The sequence below is a fragment of the Mus caroli genome, chromosome 9 (assembly GCF_900094665.2).
Source record: "Mus caroli chromosome 9, CAROLI_EIJ_v1.1, whole genome shotgun sequence".
Taxonomy (NCBI): domain Eukaryota; kingdom Metazoa; phylum Chordata; class Mammalia; order Rodentia; family Muridae; genus Mus; species Mus caroli.
Window position 1 is genome coordinate 115,548,842 of NC_034578.1, and position 11,959 is coordinate 115,560,800.

The 11,959-nt window shown below is 48.2% G+C and overlaps 1 protein-coding gene and 1 non-coding gene across 2 annotated transcripts in view; both read left to right on the plus strand.

Moving 5' to 3' along the window:
- Positions 1-2,015, plus strand: part of Rpsa (ribosomal protein SA) — a 4,206-nt gene extending 2,191 nt beyond the window's left edge. The window contains exons 3-7 of the mRNA XM_021172049.2: positions 1-120; positions 948-1,258; positions 1,297-1,357; positions 1,460-1,625; positions 1,856-2,015. Coding sequence (XP_021027708.1) covers positions 1-120; positions 948-1,258; positions 1,297-1,357; positions 1,460-1,625; positions 1,856-1,950 — 753 coding nt within the window. The 3' untranslated portion in view covers positions 1,951-2,015. The remainder of the gene's footprint in view (positions 121-947; positions 1,259-1,296; positions 1,358-1,459; positions 1,626-1,855) is intronic.
- On the plus strand, positions 194-396 carry LOC115031990. The gene has a single exon (XR_003837641.1). It is a non-coding gene; the product is annotated as a small nucleolar RNA SNORA73 family (small nucleolar RNA).
- Positions 2,016-11,959: the final 9,944 nt, after the last annotated feature.

The window sequence follows — 11,959 nt, forward strand, 5'->3', positions numbered from 1 at the left end:
GGTATCTACATCATAAACCTGAAGAGGACCTGGGAGAAGCTGTTGCTCGCAGCTCGAGCTATTGTTGCCATCGAGAACCCTGCTGATGTCAGCGTCATCTCCTCCAGGAACACTGGCCAGGTTTGTGGTATCCGTGGGCTTTTGCTTGGGGTCAGTAATCGATAGAATACATTGGGCATACAAAGCAACGTATCCAACGTGGACAACCCAGGAGGTCACTCTCCCTGGGCTCTGTCCTAGTGGCATAGGGGAGCATAGGCCTTGCCCAGTGACGTACAGTCCCTTTCCACGGCGTTGGAGATGAAGCTGGGCTTTGTGCCCGCGCCTGCATATTCCTACGACTTCTCAGAGTCCTGTGGACAGTGACTGAGGAGGCAAACCATGCAGGAAACAGTGCTGACTTGGTGGCAAACAGCTTTGTGTTAGAGGAAATTGGTGCTGACTTAAGGGGAAGGCAACGTCAGACACACACAAAATAGCCACGTTAAGTCTTAGTTAACATCAGTTGATAAAACAATGAGATATGAACTGTTGAGAAAATAGTTTTGGTACGTGGTGCTTACAACCATCCACACTTATGTCCAATACCAGAGAGACCTCCATGTGTGGGGGTGATGTACATTGCAAGATAACCACTCCTACATTAAATAAAGAACTATCCACAAACAGAGGAGGAGGGGTGATGAGCTTGCTCTGTGTTTGGATAAATTTTTCAGGTGTTTGCTGGGTACCTGTAACTGTCCTTTGAGGGGCTTGGGCATGTGAGAAACTTGATGAGTCGAGTGCCTCACACTAAGGATGTGATCATGCAGGTGTTACAGTTAGCCTAAGAAAGTGCTTCAGCACAGTGCTTTGATGCTTTGGTGTTTGATAGGTGACTAGAAGTGGGTATCAACAGTTTCCCCGTGAAGCATGCATGATAATGCTGACTCAATCTCCCTTCAAAGCGAGCTGTGCTGAAGTTTGCTGCTGCCACAGGAGCCACTCCGATCGCTGGCCGCTTCACACCTGGGACCTTCACTAACCAGATCCAAGCAGCCTTCAGGGAGCCACGGCTTCTAGTGGTGACCGATCCCAGGGCTGACCATCAGCCACTCACAGAGGCCTCTTATGTCAACCTGCCCACCATTGCTCTGTGTAACACAGATTCTCCCCTGCGCTATGTGGACATTGCCATCCCATGCAACAACAAGGGAGCTCACTCAGTGGGTCTGATGTGGTGGATGCTGCTTGTGGACGTTGTACATCGTGGTGCGGAGCCTAGTGCGCACCACGATGTACAACGTCCACAAGCAGCTCCCGTGAGCACCCCTGGGAGGTCATGCCTGATCTTTACTTCTACAGGGACCCAGAGGAGGTAAGACTTACTCTAGTATATGCTGGGGGCCACTAAGGGATGGGCAGACCTTGGTTCTGGTTCAGTGAAGCTAAATTTGTCTCTTCTGTGCTTTTAAACTAGATTGAGAAGGAGGAGCAGGCTGCTGCTGAGAAGGCTGTGACCAAGGAGGAATTCCAGGGTGAATGGACTGCACCAGCTCCTGAGTTCACTGCTGCTCAGCCTGAGGTGGCTGACTGGTCTGAGGGTGTGCAGGTTCCCTCTGTGCCCATCCAGCAATTCCCCACGGGTGCGTATCAAGGCCAGGGCATCAGGCTGCCAGGGAGCTTTTACAGTGTGGGGTTGTGAGCGATTGGCAAAGCTTCAGTGGCCATGAGTGACTCTGGGTGACTTCAGTGGCTCCTGACACTGGATGGGCGGGTGGATGCAGTGTGTCTTGACACTGCTCTTGGGGTAATTTGGGGAAAGTTATAGTATACTCTTCCTAGAGCTGATTTTTTTTTTTTTTGTACTTAACAGAAGACTGGAGTGCACAGCCAGCCACTGAGGATTGGTCAGCAGCTCCCACAGCGCAGGCCACTGAGTGGGTTGGAGCCACCACTGAGTGGTCCTGAGCTGCTGTGCAGACGCCTGAGCAAAGGGAAAAAAGATGGAAGGAAAATAAAGTTGCTAAAAGCTGTGTCTTGTGGTCTTCACTGCAGACTCTACCTGGATTGGTGTTTGGCTATACAACAGAGGCAGTTTTTAATGTAAAATGTAGTAACAACACAATGTTTAGGTGGCTTTGGTGTTAGCTTTACAGTGATAAGCTGCTTGGTGCCTCTGGAGATTTCATATAGGTGGGGTGTCTCTGTTCTGTCATGCCTCATAGATCCTTCTACCTCCAGATTGGAGAGGGAAAAGGCTTATGCCACTGAACCTGGCCAGATTGGGATTTTGTGTCCCAGGAACAAAGTTAATGCTAATAGTATCCTCAGGGTGAGGCTGATAGTCTGATGCTGTGAATTCACAGTAAGTGGTTGGGATTGCCAGATGGAATTGAAGAGGTGGACTAGTCAGGAATTTGAGGGACCTAAACTTAACCAGTGTGTTGGGTGGGGGCCTGTGAATAGGACTTGGGCTGGGAGGAGAGACTGCTGCATGGTATTACATCTATTTAAGGACAGTAACTGGTTAAATGTTTTTCTAGCTTTTATAAAGTTTCTGCTAGGCCTGGTGTTGGTGGTGCACACCTTTAATGCCAGCACTTGGGAGTCAGGCAGGTGGGTTTCTGTGTTTGAGGCCAGCCTGGTCTATAGAGAGTTCCAGGACAGCCAGAGATATACAGAAACCCTGTCTCAGGAAAAAAAAAAGTTTTTGCTAAAAAATAAGCATTTTTGCTCAATGGTATTAAAGATTGTAAGACGTTAAATTGTGTCATTACTTCTCCAGGTACTGTCTGAGCCCATACTCACCAGGGATCTCAATGCTGTCTGCTCTTAACAGTTACATAAAAGTGGCAAGCACTGCTTTTTACAACAAATAGAATCAAATAGGTTTTTCCTTCAGGAGCTGAGTAGGCCCTGCCTGCCTCCTGCTGAGGTTCCACCCCCCCCCCCCCAAGATAGGGTTTCTCTGTGTAGCCCTGGCTGTCCTGGAACTTACTCTAGTACAGGCTGGCCTTGAACTCAAGAAATTCCCCTGCCTCTGCCTCCCAAGTGCTGGGATTAAAGGCGTGTGCCACCACTGCCTGATGAAAGTTCAATATTCTTGAATATTTACTATAAAGAGACAAAGCTTTACCGGTTTGCTATTTAGCAATATAAGCTAAAGACCAGCCCCATCTGCTCTAAGCCACAGGGTGGGATTGGACAGTTAGGAACCATCTTCCCGGAAGTACTCTTAATGCGAAGAGAAAACTGTTGTCTGTGAAGGTGTGTGTGTGTACACGTACAACCAAGCATATGGTATGAGGTTTAAAAAGCTCTAGGAGAGCCAGGGTTTTTGTTTTTGGTATCCCCCAGACAGGGTTTCTCTGTGTAGCCCTAGCATTCACTTTGTAGACCAGGCTGGCCTACTCAGGAATCTTCCTGCCTCTGCCTCCCAAGTGCTGGGATTAAAGGCGTGTGCCCCACTGGCCAGAGAGACAGTTCTTATGGCTTCTAGTTGGCCCCAGAGGAAATTCCCAGTGAGAAGTTCCAACCAGGTTGGAGTTTTGTATTTACTCATATTCCTTCATAGGTTGTGCCCATAATGGCCAAGCCTCTCTCCATAAGGCTCACATAAGAGTCCTGAGGGGAGAAAGCGAGAAGGTAGTGGGGAAGAGAGCAAAGGCAAGTCTCTTGGGAGGGACACGGATGGCTGTGAGGAGGAAGTCCCTAGGGCAGCACTTCTCGCCTTGTACACTTTCCAGCCCGGGGTAGACCTCAGACCATCTATCACTGAGAGCAAAACTGTAAACCCCGCTGCCATGTTTTCCCAGATTGTGCATTTCATACAAACAGCAATGTCTATTTAACACAGTGCTGTAATTGAAGAAGAAATAATGCTTGCAAAATGGGCAAGATATAAGAAATAAGAACTAAGAAAAGCTCCTGTTGAGTTTAATGCTGGACTCACAGCTTCTGCCCTAGAATCTACAAAGGACATCACTTCAGCATGCCAGCCACAAGGCACAGTGTGGCAAAGGTGCACACTATTGCTGGCCTGTCTCCTTAGTTCTCAGACACTCATGGTTTACTTCCTGTTGTCTCTTCTCTGAACTTGGGACTGTTAAAACTTAGATGGAACAGGGAGACTCCAAATGTCAGGGAATGTTAAGGACCAAGACATTGGTCGGCTAAAGATAAAGCATGGAGGGATTTAGCAGAACTGAAATAGTTTGGTTTTTGTGCATTGGTCATAAACATGGAACTGGTAGATCTAGAACAAGGCTTTTTGTTGCACCCTTGGCCTGTGCTGGGAGAAGAGGTGGGGGAGCCCCTGGCCAACTCGTCCTCTGGGATTCACTTTCTGAAGATGGGCAAAGGGGGTGGGGTGGGACTGGATCGTTCTTTAGGGCATGAATTCTGAGCGTTTTCTCTGTAGAAAACATGCCAGGAGCTGCACTGCCGACAAAATTCTTGTAAACTTGACCATCCATCTCATTAATTCCTGAACTCAGATGTGGGAGGGCCTCTTCCCATCGACTTAATTCTGCAGCAACATTTCAGGTATAGGCCCTGGGGTTGTGAGGGTCAGAGAGAAGGGTGGTCCTCAGTCCTGCCGTTCTTCAGGCTCCCACGGTGATCTTAGTCCAGGACCTGGAGCAGTGCCTGTGGAGGGGAAGGAGAAGGGTGAGGGTGGGAGGACGAAGCTCTCCCAGAGTCTCCAAGTGACACTGGTAAAGGGAGATCCAGGTTAAAGAGAAAGTGCTGACTGGCCAGGATTGGCTCAGCAAGGTGCCTGCCGTGGATCCTGGGAACCTGAGTTCTGCCCTCAGGACTTTATGGTGGAAATAGCCTGGGTTCCTGCAAGCTGTCCTCTGACCTCCTCACATGAACTCCAAAATTGAAATGTATTTATAGGTATATAAAAGACTTCTTTAGAAGCCTCACTGGGCTCTCCCAGACTCCAGACTCACAACATGGTCAGGAGAGAGAAGCGGGGATGGGAAGGGACAGCAGATTTGAGCCAGGTTTGCAGGACATGGATCTTCCTGACACCAAATCTTAGCTCAGGCTTCCACAGGCATAGGGGGTCCTGGGGCGGGCTATGTGGCTGGAGGCAGAAGGCAGCTTGGCTGGGACCTGTGTGGCTGCCGATGGCACCTCTGGTACCTGTTTTTTGGGGGGTGGTTTTTGTGTCCAGGTAGCCAGGGTGTTATTATGAACATGGGTTTACAGAAACACCACCATCACCAGGTCGACTGCTCTAATTGTATTCTTTGTTAATCACATTGGTCTCACTGCACACCTGTCAGAAACGACAAGGGGAGCATCCAGGATCTAAGTGTCCACGCACACCCACGGGTGTAGTAGATACAGAGGTCATGAGCTTATCCTCAGGCTAGGGAACACAGACAGCATTTCTGAAAGGTGCTCCCTTTTATGGTAAAAGGGAGGTTCCTGGAGCTGGGAGAAGAGCACTTGCTCTTGTGTAGAGCTATAGCTCCAGCTCCAAGGAATCTGATGGCCTCTACTGGCCTCGGCGCGCGTGCACACACACACACACACCCCTACCTAACACCGAGCACCACAGGCCTAGGCCAGGACTTCGGGGGGGGGGGGAATAAGACACACAGCTGGCTCAAGTTACCTGGATTGCCATTCACAGAGCACATCAGCAGTCAGAGGTATTTGGCCCGTCAGAAACTTCTAATACTGTAGCCTGTGTTCATACAGGTCTGGAAACATCCACAGTATGACGGGAAACTGAGTCCAACCCAAGACCTCCTGCTTCTGTGGATGCAGCAGCCCACTCGCAGGGGCCTCCTGGATCTGCGCAGGCGAGTTCCGGGACTTGGAGATTAACTGAGCCCCATGCTGGTCGGGCTTTGCTGAGTCCCAGACCTGGTGCTCCTTGCCCCGGATGCTCTCACCCATTGGCTCTGGCTCCACCGTTAGGTGGGAAGTTGGATGGGTCTTCACCCTCCGAGGCTCCAGGTTGGGTGAAGGCAGGACTTTCTGGTTGGGTATGTGTCTCCACTGTGTCTGCTCCTTAGCTCCCACTTTCTGGCCTCCGTTGTCCTTGATTTTCCACCCAAGACTCACCCTTAGCCTCCCTCAGAGTCTCATGCATTCCTAGTGGCCCCAACCCAGCCAGCTCCCAATGTCTCCAGATTGGTTCTAAGAGTTCCTAACCTGTTCCCAACGGTCATCTGCCAAGCCTCCCGCAACCCCAACAGCTCCCAGACTGCCCCCAAGGTTCACCGGTCAGTTTCTGATCACCCGCAGCCTAGCCCCAATAGCCACTAGTTCCCAGCTACACCCCTTTGTCCCCAACGGTCGCCAGCCTATCTCCAACGGCCTCAGTCAACTCCAACAGCACCCACCCTGTCCCTCATGTCCTCCAATAAATGCACCCCGCGCCTGCCAGTCCACAGTGGCTTCAGTTGACTTCAAGGGCATCCAGGCTTCCCCGCAGTGCTTCTGACGACCCGTCCTCACCAAGGGTCCTCAAGTCACCCAAGGTGCCAGCTAGACTTTAGCCTACATGCCTTACGGGTTTGGGCTGGCCCTTGGGGCCAGAAGCCTTCCTGGAGGAGTTCAGGGTGTGACCAGTGAAGAGCCTGGGTTGGGACAGGAGCCTTTGAGGGTTACGTGGTGTGAAGGTCCCTGAAGGAGCCTAAAGTCTGGGAAGGAATTGGAGCTGAGCTGAGGTTCTGACACAGCTGGGAGGAAAGTAGAGGCAGAAGCCACCAGGAGACCAGCAGATGTGTGACTGCTGTTGCGGGGATCGGGGAAACAAGTCCAGACAAGTGGAGGACGGGGTTTCCAAGGAGTGTCTGGATGACCTGGGCGGGGGGGGAGGGGGGGGGAAGGTGAGTCTTACTAGGGATACCTCCTGTGTGACCGGCCCTCTGCCTCCTTTAAGGGCCCTGTATCCGGAAGCACCACTCACACCTCCTAAAGAAGAAGAGGGCTTCTAGATTTACGATGCACACTACTAAGAAATGGGACTTTGACAACGTACACTTTAGAAACACCTGTGGCCTTGAAGCATCAGTCTTTAATCTCTACATCAATTCAAGTAGTTCAACTACCATTTTTATTTTATTTTATTTTATTTATTTATTTATTTATTGAGACAGGGTTTCTCTGCATAGTCCTCGCTGTCCTGGAGCTCATTTTGTAGACCAGGCTGGCCTCGAACTCAAGAGATCCACCCGCCTCTGCCTCCCAAGTGCTGGGATTAAAGGCGTACGCCACCACACCCCGCTCTATTATTTTATTTTGTTAATAAAATAAAATTTTATGGGGCTGGTAAGATGGTTCAGCTGGTAAGAGCACCGACTGCTCTTCCGAAAGGTCCTGAGTTCAAATCCCAGCTACCACGTGGTGGCTCACAACCATCTGTAATGAGATCTGGTGCATCTGAAGACAGCTACAGTGTACTTATATATAATAATAAATAAATCTTTGAGCCAGAGCAAGCAGGGACTGAGCAAGCAATTTCCAACAACCACATGAATGCTCACAACCATCTATACAACTACAGTGTACTCATATACATAAAATAAAATAAATCTTTAAAAAAATTTTATTAAAAATTTAAAATTTATTTTTATTATAATATAATATATTAAATTATATATATATACACATGCAAACTTAAGAGGCAGTTGTGGCCACTTTCAGGTCATCCCCTGAGAAGTACTGAGGAATGGTCAGAGGAGTCTTCCTGCAAGCCTCCACCATCTGCTCCCTGCAGCCTACTCAGCAGTGTGGCTGAAGTCTCTTAGGCCAGGATATGGACATGAGCGTGGTATCTAAGGAACCTCTCCCAGGTGCATCTGAGCCTTGGCATCGAGAGTTACAGCCAGTGCCTGACCTGTGACTGACAGGCACACAGATGATGTTTAGTCCTGCTCCTCTGGGTGCAGACACTGTGCAGCCTCCTGTCCTTAGGTGATCTGGTGTGGCTCCAGCCTCCAGATCAACAACATTAACGGGCAAGACATAAGTGCCACAGGCTTAAGAGATGAGCTTTGGGGCTCTGTCCAAAGCCCAGAACTCTTTGGATATGTCAATTAGTTGCACAAAAATATAGGTGGCATTTAAATTTTTTCAGTTAGATATAAATTTAATATTTATTTTTGCTTAATGTATGGGAGTGTTTTGCCTTCATGTATGTTTAATGTATGGAAGTGTTTTGCCTTCATGTATGTTTGTGCACCACATGCATGCATAGGGCTGGCAGAAGGCAGAAGAGGGCACTGGCTCTCCTGGAATTGGACTTATAGAACTGTTTTGGGCCTGCCTGCCTCCCAAGTAAATGCTGGGAACCAAGCCTGGGCCATCCTCAGGAACAGTCAGTGTTCTTAACCACTGAGCCATCTCACCAGCCCCAAATTTTATACACACATACAGACACACACACACACACACACACACACACACACACACACACACACACGTACATCTTCATCTTCTACATCTTCATCTGAAGGCTGCTAGCAGAATACTGGCTTCCAGGTTCTCAACCTGTGGGACACAACACCTTTGGGGGTTAAAACCCTTTCACAGGGATCCCCTAAGACTATCAGAAAACACACATATTTACATTACAATTCATAACAGTGGCAGTTATGAAGTAGCAACGAAAATAATTTTATGGTTGGGGTCACCACAACATAAGGAACTGTATTAAAGGGTCACAGCATTAGGAAGGTTGAGAATCATTGCTCTGGGTGGTCTGCAAATAGGTCATCTAGACTGATTGGCCATCAGTCCCTAAGGATCCTCCTCCTGTCTCTGCCTCCCCAGTGTGAGGATTACAAGTGCACACTACCATGTCTAGATTTTAAAAAGAAAGGATTAGTGTGTGTGTGTGTGTGTGTGTGTGTGTGTGTGTGTGTGATATCCAATGCCCATTTCTGGACCTGCATACACTTGGTGCACATGAGCCCATAGAGTATTTTTATGTATGGACATAAAAATAAAATTAGCAATACAGAGATCTTCATAGCAAATGGGAAACTGAGACACAAGTTCAAACTTACTTGGAGGGTGTCTTTAGTTTTTGGAACTACTTAGGTAGAAGGGCGTCAGCTGTTTTCCCACCACTCCCAAGGGCAAGTGTACCTGGGAATTATCCACCACTTAAAGTGTCAGCCAGACAGTCTGGAAACCTTAAGAAATATGGAAGCACCAGTAAACGGGTCTAGTCTGAATAACAAGGTTAAGAGGGCTTCGGTGTCACAGACACAGGTTCTATTGTGAGAAACTGCATTGCTCCTGGAGCAGGAGGAGGGGCTTACCCAGGAAGTAAACACACAAGTCTCAGGAGGCTCCTGAAAATTACAAGGTTCATGAGATTCTCCCCTCCCCAAGGTTATGAAATCAGCGGTGACTGCTGAACAGATATACTCTCAGACAGGCTGCAAACTGTGCTGGGAGCTTTAGGGATGCTGGTTTTGTGGGTTGTTAACCTGGACTGGAGTGGTGATCCACCTTCCCTGGAGTTATTCATGTTCCTGTAACTCCTCATCCAGTCTCTTGTAATAACATTCATAAACTTGCTAGTTCACCGAACTAGACTTCAGTGGGTAGAATTGTTCTCTTTGTTTTCAATGATTTATGCAAGGGAATACATGCTTATTTGCATTTCCCAAGGAAAAGTCACATCACAGCCACCCTGCTGGGTTTTATTCAGTGCATGATTCAAACCCAGGGTTTCTGTATCCTAGACAAGCACTGTACCAACAGAGTTACACCCCAGCCCTGAACTCACAGAGACCTCCTGCCTCAGCCTCCCGAGTGCTGGGATGATAGGTGAGCATTGACATTCTCAGCTCATCCTGGATATTTAATACAGTAATTAGGAACAATACTGTCACAACATGGAAACTCTTGAACGGTCAGTGAACTTGGCCCAGATTATGACTAGTTCCTCATCTCTGTCAGCATGTCAGTCACCTTCTATGGGGCTTGATAAGGTCTGGGAACTGTTTGGTTAATATCATAGATTTATGTGGCCATAAGATAGCTACCAGGGCAATCCAGGAAGAGCCTTTCTAATTGAATAGCATTATTAGCCTTTCAACTGTTGTTACTGACTTACTCTGGCCACCAGGGGGCAGGACAGTACCATGGTTGCAAGCACAGACCTCTTCTGACTGGAATTCTGTTTGCTGAGGCACACGCCTGTAATCACAGTTGAGGCACGAAGAGTTTCTAGTTTGCTTTTTGTGGCTGTGATTAAAAACAAAACAAAGCACATAAGACAAAAGCTGGCTAAAAGCAACACGGGAGAAAGGGTTTTATGATGCCAGGTTACTGCCCCATACTGCAGGGAAATCGCAGAGGCCGAGACAGTTTGCCTCAGTCAAGTTTAGAGAGAGATGAAGGCACCCACACTGCAAGCTGCCTGCTCACTAGGACACAGTCAGCCAGACTCTGCATAATTCTGCAGCCTAGAGCCCCCTATCCAGGACCTGGGGCTGCCCACAAAGGTTGACTCAATTAATAAACCTGGACAATCATCCAAAGATATGTATGCCCACAGGCCAGTCTGATGTGGCCAATCCCCCAGTTGAAACTCCCTTCTTAGTTGATTCTAAGTTGTATCAGCTTGACAGCCCAAACTAACCAGTACAAGCAAGGGCGGTGAATTTGAGGTCAGCTTCAACAACACAAAAAGACCCAGTCTTAAAAATAAAAACAAGCCGGGCATGGTGGNGCACGCCTTTAATCCCAGCACTTGGGAGGCAGAGGCAGGAGGATTTCTGAGTTCGAGGCCAGCCTGGTCTACAGAGTGAGTTCCCAGGACAGCCAGGACTACACAGAGAAACCCTGTCTCGAAAAATCAAAAAAAAAAAAAAAAAAAAAAAAAAAAAAAAAAAAAAAAAAAAAAAAAAAAAAAAAACAAGACAGGTTATGTCACACAAGACACACATCTCTAATTCCAACAGTTAGGAAGAGAGGTAGGAAGATCTCTGTGAGTTCAAAGCCAGCCTGGTCTACAGAGTGAGTTCCAGGACAGCCAGGGCTACATAGTGAGACCCTGACACATACACACACTAAATAAACCCAAACCAAAATATGTTCCCGCCCCCACCCCTGCAAAAACACAAAACTAAACAGAACAAGTTACAAAAAGACAAGTGCATCTCCGACCGTTTACTTTGTGATTTAATGGAAGCTTTGGGGGGGCGGGCAACTCCAGCTCCAGGACTTTGATGCTGTCCTCTGGCTTTTGTGGGGACTGTGCTCACAGGCACACCCACACATCTCATTAAAAATAAGGTCTTTTAAAACATTTTGTTTTCAAAAGCTATGAAAGTGATAATTAAAATATATACCTATTTGGTTGTTTTGGGGTACTAGGCAAACCGGGAGACACAAGAAGACTTTCTCTGCTTAATCACACGAAACAAAGCAAAGACAATGAAACTCTCCACTTTCCATCTTTCAGTGTGAGAGCATGCAGCGTCCTGTGACAGCACAGAGCTTCCCTGTGACAGCACACAGTTTCCCTGTGACACCATACAGTTTGCTGTGACAGCACACAGCGTTCCTGTGACAGCACACAGTGTTCCTGTGACAGCACACACTTCCCTGTGATAGCACACAGCTTCCCTGTGACAGCACACAGTGTCTCTGTGACAGCACACAGTTTCCCTGTGACACCACACAGTTTGCTGTGACAGCACACACTTCCCTGTGATAGCACACAGCTTCCCTGTGTCCCCACACAGTTTGCTGTGATAGCACACAGTGTTACTGTGTCACACTTCCCTGTGATAGCACACAACTTCCCTGTGACACCACTCAGTGACCCTGTGACAGCACACAGCTTCTCTGTGACAGCACAAAGTGTCCCTGTGACAGCACACAGTGTCCCCGTGACGGCATACAGCATTCCTGTGACAGCACACAGTTTCCCTGTGACAGTACACAGTGTCCCTGTGATAGCACACAATGTCCCTGTGACAGCACACAG